Source organism: Boleophthalmus pectinirostris, unplaced genomic scaffold (genome assembly GCF_026225935.1).
Source record: "Boleophthalmus pectinirostris isolate CB_2022bp ecotype Guang Dong unplaced genomic scaffold, ASM2622593v1 HiC_scaffold_12, whole genome shotgun sequence".
NCBI classification, from domain to species: Eukaryota; Metazoa; Chordata; class Actinopteri; order Gobiiformes; family Gobiidae; genus Boleophthalmus; species Boleophthalmus pectinirostris.
Window position 1 is genome coordinate 3361840 of NW_026571018.1, and position 20008 is coordinate 3381847.

Below are 20008 nucleotides of genomic sequence, written 5' to 3' on the forward strand. Positions count from 1 at the left end.
TGCCAGACCTTCACGATACGCTTGGGTCTGCCATGTCTTTCTGGCTTCCTTCCACATTTTAATTTCAGGCCTGTTTGAGCCTTTGCACATGGTTCTTTTGAATGTTGCGTATTGAGACACAGACTGTCTGAGGTAATAGTGCACCTGAAAATGTCATTCATTCACATTGGCCTATTGGCTCATTTATGTCAGACAAAAAATGTCTCCACTCCATTTGATCTTCTCTTCTGCTCCTCCAACCCTCTCATCTGCATCCTTTGGTCTAAGCCATCTCAGTCTGAACATCTTTGCCTTCTTCTCTAGTGGAAATGATTTGACTTCTGGTTGTCACGTGTCGTTCACATGAGCAGTGTAATCTAAATCATGGTAACCAGAATGAATGGAGGAAGGAAAGTAAACATGAACAGATCATTTTATTAAAATATCTTTTATTATCTTTTGCAAAAAAAAAAAAAAAGATCTTTGTTGACACATCAGTCACTGTTGTCCATACATTTGTTGAAACAGGTGGCACATAAAATAATGTTAAAAAATATTTAAGTTTTTTATTTGTGGATTATTTGTTACTATTTGCCTGTATTTAATTTAGTGTAGAATGGAAACCACATCCCTCTTAGGTTGTCCTGAGGCAACTAGCAGAACCATCTATTATTTTCCAGTTCGGTGCATGTAACACAAACATTGTTTTGTATTGTCACTGTCCTTGTCTGTTTTACAAATGGACCATGAGTCAAGAATAAAGATGAACTGAACTGAAGCTGAGCTAACACTCTGCCAGGGCCGTCCTGAGTCGTCCATTCTTTCGTCATGATTATAGACTGGGGCTCTGGGTACATCCAGGAGCTGAAGGAGGCCTCGTCTTTTTCTGCAGATCATGTGTGAGCAGTGACAGTATTTGGACAGGCCTGCAGGTGGCAGCAGAGGCGAGACACCAGGACCGGCCTGAGGCTCGGGTCCTTGAGTCCGTAAGTCAGAGCCGACAGACAGCGCGGCATCATCACCAAAAACACATAAATCACCACAAAAAGCTGCCCTGCCAAAACCTTGTCCGCCCGAGCAGCCACACTGCTGAAGATGGGCTGGCCCATGGTGGACAACAGGTTTAGACTTAACTGAAACGTGTGCAAGAGCAGAGTGTTCCGAGCTTTGTCTGCAGAGACCTTATCTGTGGAGGCAGAGATTGCGACCACCATCACACCGATGAAGGACGATGCGATTACTAAACCTGAGAGGAGAAACAGCACAACAGTGGATATCATCTCGTAGACTTTAGATCGAGGTCCAAGCAACAAGGCTGTAGCGACACAGTAGAAGTTCATCTGAAGACTGGGGAGCAGGTGAAAAGGGAATTCAAGAAGGAGCATCACCCGAATGAAAATGTCCACACAGCCCAACCCCCAGACACAGAGGACGGCAAAGGCCGTGTTCCTCGTGGTGACTATGGTGGGGTGATGAAACGGGAAACAAACAGCAATGTAGCGCTCGATGGACATGACTGTCAGAGTGAGAGGAGCGATCTGGATGCTCAGGTAGGAGATCATGATGTAGAATCCACACAGAGGGTAGGACAGATTCAGGTTAGCAGTACTGTACATGTACAACAACTGCCCCATGAAGAGCACGATGGAGTCCCCCACCACCAGGTTCAGCAGGAGCATGTACCGCGGTGTCTCCCTGAACGCAGTTCGACTGCACAGGGTGTGGATGATGATGCCGTTTATGACCAGGAACATGAGGCTGGCTAGGTTAGTCAGCATGACAAAGGCAAACTTAAAGGTGATCATCGTTGTCCACTGCTGTCCCGTGAGGTTCTGATAGAAGCTCTGCAACTCCATTGCACATAAACCACAGGAATCAGCTGGAACAGAGAAGGAAAAAAAGTTTACCTCAGAGCTGTAATCCGTTAAAGGGACAGTCCGGAATTTTGGACATAGTATGATGAGATCAAACTGGTCCATGTACCAGACAGAACAGTGGCTCCATCTGCAGGAGACATGTGCAGAAGAGCCAAGTGTTTTATCTTGTTTCGATGATGCCAGATTGCATGTTTTTCTGCTAAATATTAAGGGCTTTTTACGGTGCATTTAGCCAGATTTTCGCCTGGAACACTATAGAAATCTGGCACCCTATTGAACGAAGGCAAACAGACACCAGAATGAACATGCTCACAGTTTGTTTATCAGGCAGTAATACACTGTGTTCAGTTCACGTTCGCCCAGAATATAAACAGTACAGGTTCAGGTACAACACTGGTGCTATGTGATACCAGTCCGCCGCTGCCAAGCTTTCTATCACAAAATACAACTTGCTGCTGTGCTCAGACATAAATCCTTCAAATGCAAGGTTGGTTTTACTTCTACAATTATTCTATCAACACAGACATTTACATGGACAGTCTGGTGTAATAACTGTTTTGCTTCGGGTGTTTTGTGGAGTGGGTAAGACTGTTTTTAGTGGCAGGATTACTATGACCATTGACATGCACTAGTCTAGCACCAGTGACCTCTGCAAATACAAGGACTGGATGGAATATTTTGAAATGTCTCCACACGTCTCCAACACTCTGGCTCATTAAGAAATGAGGTTCTATGTCCAAATATCCGGTCTATCCCTTTAAATCAGCTTCGAATGAAAAAGTCAGTAAGTCAAATGTATTTATATAACTATTTTCAAAGACACGGCAGCTATAGCAGTCATAGTAGCTCTAAACCTGAGGAGGTGGGAACGCTTGTTCAAAGAGGAACATTTTTAGTGACATTTTAAAGGCATCTACACTATGTAGAGAGTGCAGTTTTACAAAATAAAAATCCCAGAGAGCTACTCATTTTAGTTTTTGGATGTAGTAAATAATAGAGATGTTCAACTTCAACATTTGTGAGTTTACCTTTTGGATATTTCACAACATAGTACAATGTAATATAATCAACAGGGAAATCTGGCTCTTGCCCATCAATACACTGTAGAATCTGAAAACAAACAACAGAATATTCTACAATGATCTTTTACCACAGAAATAGAGAAATAATTAATTCCTGATTTGAAGGATTTTGTGAGGGTTTTTCTAATTCCAAAGATGTAAGTTTTTGTATTGAAGAGAAATCTATGAATAGAACAATCAAATACAGATTCTTCATTAAAATAATTTTAGCTTCAGTTTCAGGCTCGAACTACAACAGGACTGAAGTGCGATGAACTAGAGCAAGCGGTTCTCAAATTTTTCACAGTGCCATGTAAGGTCATATTTGGCATTTCAGGTACCACAACTATCCAAAAACCCAAATCCAAACGACGTCAGGTCTAATTTGGGCTGCAATAAGACTATACCATGAATAAGTTAGTTCAAAAATAATAAAAACAACATCTTATAAATTAATTTGTCTCTAAAAAAGAAACACATAACTGCACATACAACCAGAGGAAGCCATGCACCACCAGCATTACACGCCCCACTCTTGAAAAGCACCCAACCAAACTATTTCCCCACAGAGAAGCACTGGATACAGAAAGTCTCGCTGAAACAATAATAAAAGTCATTAAAACTGTGACATTTGTAAACTAGAAAAGCACTCAGAGAGCGCAGACCTCTGCCAAGGACTACAGTCCCCCTCATATTAATTGTGTTTTCCATAAATATTTGTCTCGTATCTTTCAATTTGGAATATGAAAGAGGATCCCATTGTCCATCCCTGAGTCAAATTTCATGGGGTTTGGTCAATAATTAATCGAGATATTGAGAAACAAAATTTTTGGCCCCATTGACCACAATGTTAACTAAAATTTCAAAGTGATCCAGAATCCAGGATTTCTTCCGGATCACCCCCAAAATGAAATCTGTTCTTCCTTTTCACATTTCCAACAAATCCTGAAAATTTCATCAAAATCGGTCCATAACATTTTGAGTTATGTTGCTAACAGACAAACAAACAAACAGACAAATTCCGGCAAAAACATAACCTCCTTGGCAGAGGTAATAAAGCTCTAAAGCCACACTCACTCTCCCACAGAAGCACATACAGTGATCCAGCACTGTGAGTCCTGCAGCAGATCACTCAGACTGGAGTCAGTGTAGGGCCGTCTGAGCTCCCACAATGCGCCGCTTTAAAACACTTCGCCACAAGTGAACTCACTGCTCACCGCCATTTTGTGTCTGAGGTCAACAGCATGAGTCTAAATGATGCCTTCAGGGACCCGCATCCCTCAGAAATTCTCCTTTGTTTTGGAGAAACCCTTGGACTTGGGGAGTTCAAACTTTCATTGTTGGTATATTTAAAGATCCAGGTTCAGTGTCCAGAGGACTCCATCGCATATAGACCTCAGGGATCAGCTGGAATGAAAAGGTTTATATTTAGATATAATGCATTCAATATTTTAATGAAAAATTGAATTGCTTGTGCAACATGGAATACTTCACTGGTTTCATTAGAGCTTAAAATGAGAAAAGAAATTGGCCAGTTTACAATGTCTGAGCCCACTGACCTTTTGACATGTTGTTGTTGAAGTGTTATTGTAGTGTATTTAAAGAAACTTCAGTTCTACACAGTTCAAATTACTATATTTTTGCAGTGTAGATAAATATTTGGATTTCAGATTACTTCACAACATTCTATTGGACAATTTTATTTTCAGATATCCATCCATCCATTTTCTTCTGCTTATCCGGGGCTGGGTCGTAGGGGCATCGGTCTCAGCAGGGACTCCCAGACTTCTTCACACTGGACACTTCCTCCAGCTCCTCCGGGATGACCTCGAGGCATTCCCCAGGCCAGCCAAGAGACATAATCCCTCCGGCGTGTCCTGGGTCTTCCCCGGGGCCTCCTCCCGATGACATGCCCAGAACACCTCCCAAAGGAGACGCCCAGGAGGCATCAGAACAGATGCCCGAGCCTCAGCTGTTCCTCTCAAAGTGGAAGAGCAGCGGCTTTGGGAGTTCAGACTTTCATTGTTGGTCTGAGTTTTGAGATCCAGGTTCACTGAAGACCCCAGCTCCAGTTGAACAGAGCAGAGTTACTCAACCCAGATCTAACGTTACCCAAAACCATCAGATATTATCAGGGCTCCAGACCAACCTTTGGGTTTGGTTTCACTAGTGTGCCACTTTTAAATTGCAGGCCTGTTTGAGCCTTTGCACATGGTTCTTTTGAATGCTGTGCATTGAGACACAAACTGTTTGAGATAATAGTGCACCTGAAAATGTAATTTATTCACATTGGCCTGTTGGCCCATTTATGTCAGACAAAAAATGTCTCCACTCCATTTGAACATCTCCTCTGCTCCTGTAACCCTCTCATGGGTCATTCTTAATTTCACCCAAAATAATTGCAATTTGAACATTTACATTGTCCAATTGCAAAGAAAATTGGTGTATGGGTAAGACATAGCCAAGAAAACCAAAATCTAAAATTTTAGCATGATCGGAGTAAAGGTTTCTGAGATATCAGAATTTAATTTTTTCACTTTTTTGCATTGTTGCCGAATTTCAAATTGCATTTACCTTTTGACCTATATTTAGATCTTAAAATTGTCAATAAGGGACACGCCCAACCTCAATGACACCAGTAGAATAAATGTAGCCCTGTATGTCTACTACAACATTATAAAAAATCTGGAGGGGTTTTCTCGGGAGCAATGAAATCTAAATCACTGTAACAAGAATGAGTGGATGAATATTTTTATTGAACACATCAGTCACTGTTGTCCATAGATTTGTTGAAACTGGTGACACATAAAATAATTCCAAAATGTACAGACAGAACCATCTATTATTTTCCAGTTCGGTGCATGTAACATAAACATTGTTTTGTATTGTCACTGTCCTTGTCTGTTTTACAAATGGACCATGAGTCAAGAATAAAGATGAACTGAACTGAAGTTGAACTAACACTCTGCCAGGGCCGTCCTGAGTCGTCCATTCTTTCGTCATGATTATAGACTGGGGCTCTGGGTACATCCAGGAGCTGAAGGAGGCCTCGTCTTTTTCTGCAGATCATGTGTGTGAGCAGTGACAGTATTTGGACAGGCCTGCAGGTGGCAGCAGAGGCGAGACACCAGGACCGGCCTGAGGCTCGGGTCCTTGAGTCCGTAAGTCAGAGCCGACAGACAGCGCGGCATCATCACCACAAACACATGAACCATCACAAAAAGCCTTCCGGTCAAAATTGGGTCCCCCAGAGCAGCGACACTGGTGTAGATGGGCTGGCCCATGGTGGACAACAAGTTTAGACTTAACTGAAACGTGTGCAAGAGCAGAGTGTTCCGAGCTTTGTCTGCAGAGACCTTATCTGTGGAGGCAGAGATTGCGACCACCATCACACCGATGAAGGACGATGCGATTACTAAACCTGAGAGGAGAAACAGCACAACAGTGGATATCGTCTCGTAGATCTTAGATCGAGGTCCAAGCAACAAGGCTGTAGCGACGCAGTAGAAGTTCATCTGAAGGCTGGGGAGCAGGTGAAAAGGGAATTCAAGAAGAAGCAGGACCCGAACCAAAATGTCCACACAGCCCAGCCCCCAGACACAGAGGACGGCAAAGGCCGTGTTCCTCGTGGTGACTATGGTGGGGTGATGAAACGGGAAACAAACAGAGATGTAACGCTCGATGGACATGACTGTCAGAGTGAGAGGAGCGATCTGGATGCTCAGGTAGGAGATCATGATGTAGAATCCACACAGAGGGTAGGACAGATTTAGGTTAGCAGTACTCTTCATGTACAACAACTGCCCCATGAAGAGCACGATGGAGTCCCCCACCACCAGGTTCAGCAGGAGCATGTACCGCGGTGACTCCCTGAACGCAGGTCGGCTGCACAGGGTGTGGATGATGATGCCGTTTATGACCAGGAACATGAGGCTGGCTAGGTTAATCAGCACGACAAAGGCAAACTTAAAGGTGATCATCATTGTCCACTCTTGTCCCGTGAGGTTCTGATAGATGTTCTGCAGCTCCATTGCACATAAACCTCAGGAATCAGCTGGAACAGAGAAGGAAAAAGATTTTAGCTCAGTATATTCCGTTAAAGCGACAGTCTGGAATTTTGGACATAGGACCTCATTTCCGAAAGAGCCAGAGTGTTGGAGACGTGTGGAGACACTTTTTTAAATATTCCATCCAGTCCTTGTATTTGCAGAGGTCACTGGTGCTAGACTAGTGCAATATGTCAATGGTCATAGTTTATCCTGCCACTAAAAACAGTCTTACCCACTCCACAAAACACCGGAAACAAATCTATTATTACACCAGACTGTCCATGTGAATGTCTGTGTTGATAGAATAATGCTTGAAATAAAACTAATCTTGCATCTCATAAATCGTCGCATGTTGAGGGACTATTTTCTCAGCAGCAGCGGAATTTTACCTCAGATTTGCCCCAAACTAACGAAAACAAGCCTTTTACCTTCTCCAGAGAACAGAAGCAGAGTGTTTCCTCTATCCACTGCCCAGTTGGTTCTGTCCAATATGATGAGATCAAACTGGTCCATGTACCAGACAGAACAGTGGCTCCATCTGCAGGAGACATGTGCAGAAGAGCCAAGTGTTTTATCTTGTGTCGGTGACACATGGAGCGATGTGACGGTGGTGTAGACTGTATAAAAGAAGTGGACTAAGCGAGGCTCGTGATGCTCACGGTTACAGGAGCGAATCTGGAGCCAGGCTCTGTGTTATGAATAGGATTTTTTTTTGATGGCGAAAAAAAAAAATTTGGATCATGTGTCGCAGGTTAAGACGAACATTTTAAGACCAAAATGACGAGGCTCACTGCAGCTATTACAGGAAGAGAAGCCACAAGATCCTAATGTAAGTCAGCTGGAGCCAGAGTCAGAAAGAGCCAGAAGAGCCTCCTGGAGAACTTCCTATTTGGCACACAGCAGTTAGTGCATTAGCTCTGTTCACTCATGTATACAGTCTATGGATGGTGGTGGCTGTTGCAAGCCAAATATTAAGGGCTTTTTACGGTTAGTTTAGCCGGCTTTTCACCTGGAACACTAAATAAATCTGGCACCCTATTGAACGAAGGCAAATAGAAGTAGGGTTGTCCCGATCCGATCACGTGATCGGAAATTGGTGCCGATAACGTGACTGTGGACTCGATCCGGACTCAGTCGTTATGGTCTGATCAGGTATAGGATAAATAATATACATATAAAACACAGGACAACAGTTTTTTCTGAGGCACGGGATTTGTTCAGGGACGTCCAGTCAACGCAACTGTCTGTCCCAGCGCCTGTTGTACTAGAGGCGCACTTACGCTGGGACTTTTGGGCCGTGTCGTGCTCGGGCGCTGTTACCTGTGGTTCTGTGGCCCATGTTCACACCTGTTTGTTTTGCATGTTGCACAACGGATCTGGCGCTTTTGGTGGGGAGGCTGGGAAAAGTGGCACGAAGCGTCTATTGAGCGGTGGGACTGATGTTACGGCGCGCACTCTGCTGTTTGCGGTGCGTGTTCTGCTGAGGGTTTGTGGATGTGGTGGTGGTGCGGGGGAGAGGCTGTGGGGCTTCTTTCATCTCGTTTTTATTTGGTAAGATTTTGCATTGTTTGGATTACATAGACTTACCTACATGTTTAATATGTAAAGCACAGGCTTCCATATAATATCAAATATACAAACTGTAGATTGTGCAGAGTCGAGTCTCAGGTCTGATCTGGTTCTGGTCTGGTTCCTGTTTTGTCCAGTTCATTAAGTTTACTATGTTACACATTCCAAGTCCAGATTGTGGTAAAAGTCAAGATTTTCAACAATGATGGTTCATGGTTAGGAAAGTTAATAATAAATTTAAAGTTTTATACATTTGATTTGTCACAAGTTCAGCCAAATACTACACTGATCCCTGCACACATCCTGGATCTTATTTTTGCTCTTAGTTCACTTCATAATTTGTATAGAAGTATCGGATCGGGACTTGATATCGGCAGATACTCAAACTCAAATCACTCGGACTTGGACTCTGGGGCAAAAAAATGTGATCGGGACATCCCTAAATAGAAGCGCATGTTGTTCACAGACAACAGAATGAACACACTCACAATTCGTTCATCAGGCAGTGATACATTGTGTTCAGTCCACGCTCTTTCAAAATATGAACACATCTGTCTAATCCATCCATCAACTATCGTTTAATGAATTGTTAATGAATTCTTCAGGTACAACACTGGTGCCAGGTGATATCAGTCTGCCTCTGCCGAACTTTCTATCAGGAAGTACAACTCACTGCTGCTGCTCAGACAGAAATCCTTCAAATGCAACGTTGGTTTTACTTCTAAAATTAATCTATCAACACAGACATTCACACTCACTAGGAAATGAGGCCCTATGTCCAAAATTCTGGACTGTCCATTTAAATCAGCTTGGAATGAGAAAAGTAAGTAAGTAAAGTTGACATGGGTCACAAAGTGCTTCACATACAAAAGATTTAAAAAACAAACAAACAAACAAACAAAACAGCATAAGATACATTCATAATAACAGTTATAGCAGTTCAGAACTAAGGGGGTGGGAATGCTTGATCAAAGAGGAACATTTTTAGTGACTTTTTAAAAACATCAACACAATGTAGAGAATGTAGGTGAGGAAGCAGTTTTACAAAATTAAAATGCCAGAGATCTACTCTTTTTAGCGGCCATGAGATTTTGGATGTAGTAAATAACAGAGACATTCAACTTCAACATTTGTGAGTTTACCTTTTGGATATTTCACAACAAATTACAATATAATCAACAGGGAAATCTGGCTCTTGCCCATCAACACACTGTAGAATCTGAAAACAACCAATAAAATACCGTCTTTTTCATGCACATCTATCTGCTGAAGGGAAATAATTCTATTCTGATTTAAAGGATTTTGAGACAAGATGTAATGTTTTGTATTGGACAGAAACTTATGAATAGATCTGCACATATTTTAGTAGAACAATCAAATCTATTCAAATAATTTTAGCTTCAGTTTCAAGCTCCAACTACCAAGTGTGATGAACTGGAACAGTGGTTCTAAAATCACCACCCAAAACCAAATCCAAATGACAACAGGTCTAATTTGGGGCTACAAACTCCCCCAAAAAACAACGAAATAATAATTAACCTAAAGTAGAAAAACAGCATCATATAAATTAATTTGTCTCTAAAATAAACACATGACTGCATATACAACCAGAGAAAGCCATGCACCACCAGCATTACACGCCCCACTCTTGAAAACCGAAACTGAACCAAACTATTTCCCACAGAGAAGCACTGGATACAGAAAGCCTCGCTGAAACAATAATAAAAGTCATTAAAACTGTGACATTTGTAATAAAAGCTCTAAAGCCACACTCACTCTCCCACAGAAGCACATACAGTGATCCAGCACTGTGAGACTGGAGTCAGTGTAGGGCCGTCTGAGCTCCCACAATGCACCGCTTTAAAAAACTTCGCCACAAGTGAACTCACTGCTCACCGCCATTTTGTGTCTGAGGTCAACAATGTGAGTCTAAATGATGCCTTCAGGGACCCACGGCCCTCAGAGTTTCACCTTTGTTTTGGAACCGGTGCATAAATGCAATGTTATACACATAATACCCTGCATGTCCTGCAATCAGACATACAGGGAAACAGGGAGAGCGTTCAGTCCACAAAATAAAGGAACATAGGAAGGAAAAAGGAAACAGCGAAGGCAAAACATGAGCAACAAAACACAACATAGAACAAGAACAACTCAAATCAGCTGTTTCTGACCAGTGTAAAAGAGAATCACATTAGGGACTGGGATGGAGCAAACATCACTGGGACAGAGGAAAACAAACATGGGGTACAACCTTTATTCTGACAAACTGCCACTCTGACAGACCTCCACCCCGACATTCTGTCATTCTGACATGCCCTCATTCCAACACCTTTTACGTCGCCATTCTGACAGCCTAGTTTGGAGTGTCACCTTTTTTGTCTTGTATAAACCACGTGGACCATGCCTCCTAATGTATATCATGTGGGCCACGTATTCTCCTGTACACTGTGTGGACTGTACCTCCTCCTGTATGCCACATGGACTGTGACCGCATATTCTCCTGTATGCCACATGGACTGTGACCGCATATTCTCCTGTATGCCACATGGACTGTGACTGCATATTCTCCTGTATGCCACATGGACTGTGACCGCGTATTCTCCTGTATGCCACGTGGACTGCGACTGTGTATTCTCCCGTATGCCATGTGGATAGTGTTTTCTCGTGTACGCCACGTGGACCCTGTCTTTTTGCATATGCCACGTTGACCTCGCCTCCTCCCATATGCCGAGTGGACCACACCTCCTCCTGTATGCCACATGGACTATGTATTCTCGCGTACACCGCGTTGACCATGTCTTCTTGCATACGACACGTGGACCACCCCTCCTCCCTCCTCCCATATGCCACGTTGACCTCGCCTCCTCCCATATGCCGAGTGGACCACACCTCCTCCTGTATGCCACATGGACTATGTATTCTCGCGTACACCGCGTTGACCATGTCTTCTTGCGTACGACACGTGGACCACCCCTCCTCCCTCCTCCCATATGCTACGTGGACCGTGCATTCTCACATACACAGCGTGGACCATGTCTTCTTGTGTACGCTGCGTGGGCCGCGCCTCCTCCCATGTGCTGAGAACAGGTAAAACAGGTCTAAACTGCCAATCCGTGAAAATATTGTCCCGAAAAGAGTGCCGCCGGAGTAATTCCCATGTGTGTCGGAATGGCGGAATGTTGAAAAAAAAAGCTAAAGTGCTGCCACTCCAACCAAGGAAAAAAAAAAGTCGAAGTGCAGGGACATTTGATAAAAATGGAAATGCCACCACTCCGACAATTAGATGTCAATGTCGGAACGGCAGCATCAAACATCGTCGTTGGATTAAAGAGGCAAAAGAAATACAGAAACGTGCCCACGGGACGATAAACCGGGATGAGGGGGCTTTTTTACTCTCACACACCTGGGAAACTGTGCCATGAAAGTGGGACTGAAGGTGGCGCTGTCGTCCTGCCTCCACCAGTAGGAAGACAGCGCCAAAACCTGTTTAACTCAGCTGAGCAACATCACATGAAACTGCCAGGTATGAAAACAAACTCTGAAAAAAGAACCTAATAACATATACACAGATTTTATTCTCTTATTCAGACCCACAGTGAAAGTTTGAACTCTAAAAATCCAAGTGTTGCTCCAAAACGAGGGTGAAAACGTGAGGCCTCATTGTTGCTACTTACATCAGACACAAAATGGCGATGAGCAGTGAGGTCACCTGTGCCGAAGTGTTTTAAAGCTGTGCATTGTGGGAGCTCGGACGGCCGGACTCCAACTCCAGTCTGAGAGATCTGCCGCGCGAGTCAGGTACTATAACACGACATGTGCTTCTGTGCGAGAGGGAGAAGATGATTGTGGCTTTACAAAGTGTTTTGAATGACTTTTATCATTGTTTAAGAGCAGCTTTCTTTATCCAGCGCTTCTCAAACTTCAAATTTGCATTAGTCTCGTTTCATTTCACAAGTCAGTCATTCTGTCTTTCATCTTTGGTTGGGTGAAATGTATAAAATCGCTAGCCACGTGCATTGCTTTGTAGATAAATCGGAATAGTGAATTAAAAGAAAAAAGAAGAGCTTCCAAATAGCCGATGTGTGAGCATAACTATTTTTCCTATCGTCATTTAGATAAAGAGTTTAAGATTATATTGTTGATTTTTTGTGGCTAATATTCAATTCTTTTACTTTAAAAAACATAAAACTCAACCAAGATATTAACAGGATTGTTTTAGCAAATTTTTGATGGTATGATTTTGTAAGTCAGAGTCAAAGTACTAAATTTGTGTCAGTATTGCCTGCTCTGATTTTCACATAAACACATATTCTGTTCTCATGTTTGTTTATCTACAATGTATGTCAAATTATAATTATGTTAAACATAATATACACAGTGTTGGGAAGGTTACTTTTAAAATGTATTCCCCTACAGATTACAGATTACATATGCCACAATGTAGTTTGTAACAGAATCCATTAAATTACTTAAAGTGAGTAATGTAATCTGAATACTTTGGATTACTTGATATTGTCGTGCTTTTAAAACTACATGGATGTACCAGCCACATCCTGAAAATTCATGTTTGTTCTCTTCAAATTGTCTGTTGAGCCCAAGTCTCCATGAACAGATTTTTGTTTTACTGTAGAGAAACAAAGACGAGGATCTGAACATGAGAAGTTTTATCTGCTAAAGGAAAATAAAAAGCCCAGACTTTACTTAAACATATTAAAAATATTATTGATAGAGAAACGATTTTTATATGAGATCACTGCTGCTTTAAATTATGTCCACACTACTGTTAGTGTCATATTGTTAAGACCTGGTTTAGTCTTGGTTTAGTCCTGGTTTAGTCCTGGTTTTAGCCCAAAATGTGAAAACAGGAAAATACCACCATGTAATCCATTTATTTCAACAAAGTAACTGTAATCCAATTACCACTCACTGAAACAGTAACTGTAACTGAATACAGTTACTCATAATTTGTATTCTGATTACATAAAGCTGGTACATGTAATCTGTTACTCCCCAACACTGAACATACACTACTGATTAAAAGTTTTAGAACACCACACTTTTTTAGTTTTTTGCTGTTTACTGTTGACTAAAGCATATTCTCAACTTTTGATCCATGAAAGTGTCCACCTTTTGCAGATAGAACAGCTGAACAAACTCGTGGCTTGTTGTTTTTACAACAGAAATCAAATATTGTTGAGAAAGTTCTTCCCAAGTCTGTTGCAGAATTTTCCATAAATGTGTGACACTTGTAGGTTGCTTCACTCTTCTGTCCAGTTCATCCCAAACCAGCTCCATGAGGTTTAAGTCTGGATACTGCGGGTTTTCAAGCTTTACCATCTTGTTCTTTTTTCCTCCTTTGGACATGTGTTTTGTGTCTTTTATCTTTTTTTTTTTTTTTTTAAACCTCTGGCTGTTTAGTATTTAGGGGAGACCGGGGCACAGTGGATCAGAAAAGTTATTTTTCAGTAGAGTTTCTTTTTTACTATAAGTAATGCTGTGTGTTGTCCATTAAAAAAAATGCTTCTAAGTTTCAAATAATCGCTTCGGGTCTTTACTGACGAACATTTAAATGGGAAAATGTTTTTATTCACCCTGCCCCTGTACCGGGGTCGGGTGAATCAGTGCATGGGGTGAATCATTTCGGGGCATAATGGACCAGACAGAGTTGAGGCATAATTAAACAGACAAAGTTAGATTTAATCACCAATAACATTTATTTGAATACAGTAAATTAAATAAATGCTTAATTTTAAACCTGGAAAATGAATGCAAACATGAACTGTACCAAACGGCAGAGATTGGTGTTCGCCTGAACTTTTTTCATAGAAAGGTGCATAGCTTTGTTTTAAAAACAAAATCAAAGAATAGAAATAAATAAACCAATAAATAAATTAAATCAATAAAAATGCATAAAAATAAATAAATAAAAAAACACAGAGGACCACACAGCTCACGCAGTATTAAAAGCCAGAGAATAAAAGTGGGTCTTAAGACGAGACTTAAAACTCTGTTCGAACGTGGAGTGGCAGAGCGTTCCAGAGCTGTCCCGCCCTGGTTTTAAGACTCGTCTTAGGTACCCTGAGCTGGAACTGGACCTCAGCCCTTTTAAATTAAACTGTTCAATGTGAAGTCTTAAGGGCCGTTCACACCAAAGCGTCAAAAACTCCTTGACGTCTCTATTTGGAGCCTTTACATTTGCGTTTAGACGCCCCCGACGCGTGTCTTTGACACTGTGGACGAACGGGAGAAAAATACTTGACGCGTGTCCATTGCCCTGGAAACAAGAGCCCGGTCCTGGTCTTTTCCCGAAACAATGTCAGACCAGACTGATAGAGTGTTTTTATGACATAAAACATCAGCGGAGGAGATCGGGTCGACGACTGGGGCGTATATATATTTATACTCCGCTAATGACACTGGATCAGTCCTGGTTTAGTCCCGGTCTAGTCCTGGTCTAATACCGGTCCCGGGCTAATCACGGTCTAAGGCCAGTCTAGTCCTTGTTTAGTCCTGGTCTAGTCCTAGTTTAGTCCTGGTGTAGTCCTCGCGATTGGCTCAGTGATTGTGGTGTATATATTTATTCTCCGCTCATGTTTGTGTCTCTCGCTCTGGTTCTCGGGTTTTTCTTCCTGATAATAACGTCGCTGTGTTACTGGATACTTGTCCTTGATTGGTTGACGCTGACGCCTTGGACGCACGTCTAGACTGCCGACGTGAAAACGCTCAAGACGCGTCACGTCGACGCAAGATTTGCACTGCGCTGACGCCGAAGACGCGCCGCAAAAACGCAGGACGCTCTAGTCGCGCGTCCACATAGACTTTACATAGAAACTGGACCCTTTGACACTTTGGTGTGAACGGCCCTTTAGAGTGCTGTTCTGTGCAGTGACGTTTCTTTTTCCGTCTCTCTGACAGATGGAAGGCAGCTCAAACTCGTCTTCTCTGCCCCCGTACGACGAGTTTCCGACGCGCTTCCTGCTGACGATGGCGACTTCCTTGCCTTCCTTCATGTTCCTCTTCATCAACGGCTCTATCCTCTCGGTCCTGCGCAGTAAACCCACGTTCTCCCAGTGCCCGCGCTATGTCCTGCTCTTCAACCTGGTGCTCAGTGACACCATCCTCATCGCTCAGGCCCAGACTCTCTACCTCCTCGCCACCTACTCGGTCTGGATGTCCTACCCCCTGTGCATCAGCCTCACATTGGTCTCCTACCTGTCCTTCCAGATCTCTCCGTACACGTTGATGTTCATGTCTTTAGAGCGATTTGTCGCCGTGTGTTTGCCCCTTAAACACCCCACGATCATCACGCTGAAAAACACCTACGCCACCATCCTCCTGATGTGGTCTGTGAGCTGTTTAGACGTTTTTATCCGGGTCATGCTCATACTCGAGTTTCCCTTTCACGAGCTTCCGGACCTGCAGATGCGAGAGTTCTGCAGTATGGACAACATGTCATTTGGCCCTAAATCCTCAATGTACAACACAGTCTACACGTATTTCCTGTTTGCTACGTCTGCGCTGGTCATCTTGTCTTCCTTCATGGCCGTGATGGTGATCGCCTGCTTGGCCTCGGAGGACAAGGCTCAGGTGGAGAAGACCCGAAACACTCTACTCCTGCATCTGTTTCAGCTGGGACTCAATTTCCTGTCTGTGATGCACACGTACGTCTTTGTGGCGGTGGTGATGTGCTGTGGCCTGCGTAGCCGCCTGTTCGTGATGGTGTATGTGTGCGTGGTGCTGATGCCGCGCTGCCTCAGTGCTCTGACGTACGGCCTCCGGGACCCCGCCCTCAGACCGGCGCTGGGGACACATCTGAGCTGTGGGCTGCAGCTCCGGGCAGGAAGGATCCAGGTGAAGGGTTTGGTTCTGAGGAACAAGCACATGTAAATGATATCGACAGGACCAGTGTGCAAATGCTCGTTCAGGCTGTGACTGACTGACCTCAATGTCCAGCCTCACACAGGTGTTGTAAAGTTGAGTCTACAGACAGGCCAGATTCTCCTCACACATAAACAGAGGCTTGGGGCTGACACAAAGAGCACACAGTCTGTATCCTGATCCTGTTTCACTGACTTTTGTCGAATAAAAGAATAAAATCTGTAACTGTAAAATGATCACGTGTTTAAAATGTGTTGTATTCTTTGTGGTTTGAAAATAACTTGTCATATCTTTTAGTTTCCATGTTCAAACCTTTATTTCAGGGCCCAGTCAAGCAGAAGTAAACAGCAAGGTCAAAAATTCAAGTTAATGCATCTGATATAAAAATGTATTGAACAGATACATATGTACTCTAGTTTATGAAACTGTTGACCTTTTTTCTGTACATTTTTGGTTCTAAAGTTCCATATGTTTTAAACAGACCATGTATGAAACATGGAACAAAAATTATTTCCCAAATTTCAAAGACCTGCAAATCATGTCAATAAATGGATGTATTTCATCATATCTTGTGTTATTCCATCTTTGAACTGTTGATGAAGGTACAGGATTTTTCAAAAAAAAAAAATTATTTAAAATGATAAAAATTTGCTTGGAAGGACTGACATATTTTATAGAAATAGTTTCCTTTCATTTTGAAGTAATATTAAAGTATTTCAGAAGAAAAAAACTGACAAATGATGTAAAATCCTGCACCTTCTACTTGTTTGTACAATTTTCCCTCCGTTACTTTTCCCTCCGTTACCATGACCTTTCTTCATAAAAAATCTCATGAGTCAAAAAGTCAGAGGTTTTTCAACCTAATCTTGTACCATATGGTAGAAAACTATATGAAGCAAATATTCAAACCAGTTTGTTAAGGATATGGAAGTGAGAACCAAGAGTTATCACTGTTTGGATTTATTGCCCAAAAAGTGCTGCATATTTCATTCCCTCTGTTACCGACATGAGTTTTTTAATTTTTTGTCAACAACTTGAAAGAATATCACAGGTTTAACTTGACCCTGTTGGAGTGTAACTCTTTCCTACATTCTGATACTTTACTTATTTCAATAGTCCCTCTAGTTTCTGAATAAGAGACATTTGAATGTCAAAAATCTGCCCATTTCCCTCCATTACCACTTGACCAGACCCTTAAATAAATTGATGATGTCTTAAGTTGATGATGACCTATAACTGGGCCCTGGAACTGTTGCCATTGACAAATCGAAGTCATTCAATAAAAAGTGCTTCATTGTTTTACTCGTCGTCTGACCTTTACACGTCTTTGGTGTCTCTGCTCTCCAGTGTCATGTTTGTTCTGTCTATGTGATCCCTGGTCCAGGATAATTGTGGTTCTATGGGTCTTTTGGCCTAATAATTATACTCCTCGGTCAGTATTTCTTCTGCCAGAGGAAAAGCCTACAGAGTAAGTGGGCAGTGCTGAAAAGAGCGAGTACAGGCTATTATCAATGAGCGGCCCAATGCAAAGCAGTTAGATTGAATATTAAATTGACAATTTGTTGTTTTTGCCTCATTTTCCTCTGCTTACACTCAATATAAATTTGGACGTCTGGAATAATTTGTGATTTAAAAGTTTTTTTTCAGCTGACTCATCCTGGTTCCAAACTGTGGGGCCTGGCTGAGTTTGCAGGAGCTCAGTGCTGTTACATCATTAAAGTTTATTGTTTGAGAAAGTTTATATTTGTCTGATGTGTTTGTTCTTCAGTCTGTTCCCTAAAGACTTGTTTTACCTCATCTAAAATGCACAGAGTTTCACCTCATCAAATATTAAAGCTCCATAAACCCCAGACACAGACACAATCTCCAGGTACAAACCCTCCAGACGCAGCCCCAGAGCAGCGCCACCCTGAGCTCTGGGACAAACCAACTTCACTTTTCAAAAACTAAACTTTAAACTTTGGCATCAACACTTTATACTCACTGCACAAACTAATTTAAAGTTGCAAAACCCCTTAAAGAAGACATATTGTGCTTTTGTTTGTAATATAGATATAATCCATAACAGATGTGGATCATTATGTTACAATGTAGATGTTTTAAATGGATCAATATTGATCTAGAATAAACATCAATCACTTCAAATATAACTCAGAGTATAAATGCTGAGGGGAACCAACTATAACATGGTTAAAAGCTCTAAATAATAATAATAATAATAATAATAATAATAATTTGGTGTGCTTTAACAAGCTCAGCCCAGAGAAACAAATCTGACACTAAACTGGAACTTTAGGATTTAGTTCTTTGATTATTTAATGAACAAACAGATTAAAAAGTGATTTGAGCAAACAGGGTTGGGTCTGGTCAGTACTTGGATGGAAAACCTCTGGGAAAACCAGTGGCTTTAGTGAAGTGTCACACCAACCTGAGCGTTGGTGGAGGGAGCAGCCGATGGTGTAAACTGTCAGCCTCACTTCTGTCAGTTTGCCCCACGGCGTCTGTGGCCTCAGCACCACAGTGTGGATGTATGAATAACGTAAAGTGAAGTGTGAGTTAAAACAACATTCATCCATAGATTTTTATTTGAGCAATTTGTTACACACACAGGGTAACGCAGAAGAAAACATTTTTAAAAAGACAGAAATTTGAGCCTCTTTCACATGTAACATTAGAGTAAACAGCTGCTTGATTGTTACATCCAATACCACACAAAAAAGAAAATAGCAAGGTTTGGTTACAGCTGGTGGAAAAGTGGCAAAACACAGTTTTCAGTGTGTCACTCATAAACAGGCCCACACACACAAACTGACTAGAGACATAACAGAACATAAATATAAAAACATTCATACCTTTTTCTTTACAGTGTCTCATTGTTTGTGGTGAGGTGTGTGCTGAAGGCCGAGTTCTGTACATCAACAGAACTGTAAGATTATTACATTATTATCGTGGCCATACCAGCTTGACAAAGTCTGATCCTGTCAAATCTCAGAAGCTCAGCAGGTCCGGGCCTGGTTTATATTTGGATGGAGACACTGGGAAAATCAGGAGCCACAGGAGGCGCCAGTCACAAAAACTGCTGTTGTGTCCTTAGGCAAGACACTTCACCCACATTGCCTAGTATGAAAGTGGTGTGTGTGTGAGTGATGGTGCTGGTCAGAGGGATCGATGGCACCAATTGGCATGGCAGCCGAGCTTGTGTCAGTCTGCCCCAGGGCAGCTGTGGCTACAATAGTAGGTTACCAACAGCTGGTTTGGAGACAAAAGAATAATGAATCTATGAAAAATGCTCTGTAAAGTGTCTTTGTGACATATGTCTGTGAAAAGTGCTATATAAATAAAGACTTACTTATTATGAATAGACCAACATTCATTAGCCTTTTATTATGTTTCAGACATAACGATCACATTTTGATGCAGATGCAGCTGAATTAATGATTTAGTATAAAACGCTTATTAACGTAGCTGAGCTTGATAAAGCCGTAATGTTTTAAGTTTTAGTTCAGTGCCGCACACATATCATGGCCCATGCACACAGTGTGCATGTAACCCGCATTTGAGACACTTTTATTGTTGCGGGTCAATTCCGCTT

General features: G+C 42.1%; 3 protein-coding genes across 3 annotated transcripts; 1 reads left to right on the forward strand and 2 right to left on the reverse strand.

Annotated features, from left to right (window-relative positions):
- Positions 1-872: 872 nt before the first annotated feature.
- On the reverse strand, positions 873-1835 carry LOC129407482 (odorant receptor 131-2-like). Its single transcript, XM_055148688.1, has one exon. It carries the CDS (start codon positions 1833-1835, stop codon positions 873-875), a length of 963 nt encoding a protein of 320 aa, XP_055004663.1.
- A 4087-nt stretch (positions 1836-5922) lies between these two features.
- Positions 5923-6948, reverse strand: LOC129407483 (odorant receptor 131-2-like). The gene has a single exon (XM_055148689.1). The coding sequence runs from the start codon at positions 6946-6948 to the stop codon at positions 5923-5925; it is 1026 nt and encodes a 341-aa protein (XP_055004664.1).
- Positions 6949-15453: 8505 nt separating this feature from the next.
- Positions 15454-16425, forward strand: LOC129407484 (odorant receptor 131-2-like). The gene has a single exon (XM_055148690.1). It carries the CDS (start codon positions 15454-15456, stop codon positions 16423-16425), a length of 972 nt encoding a protein of 323 aa, XP_055004665.1.
- The last annotated feature ends 3583 nt before the right edge of the window (positions 16426-20008 follow it).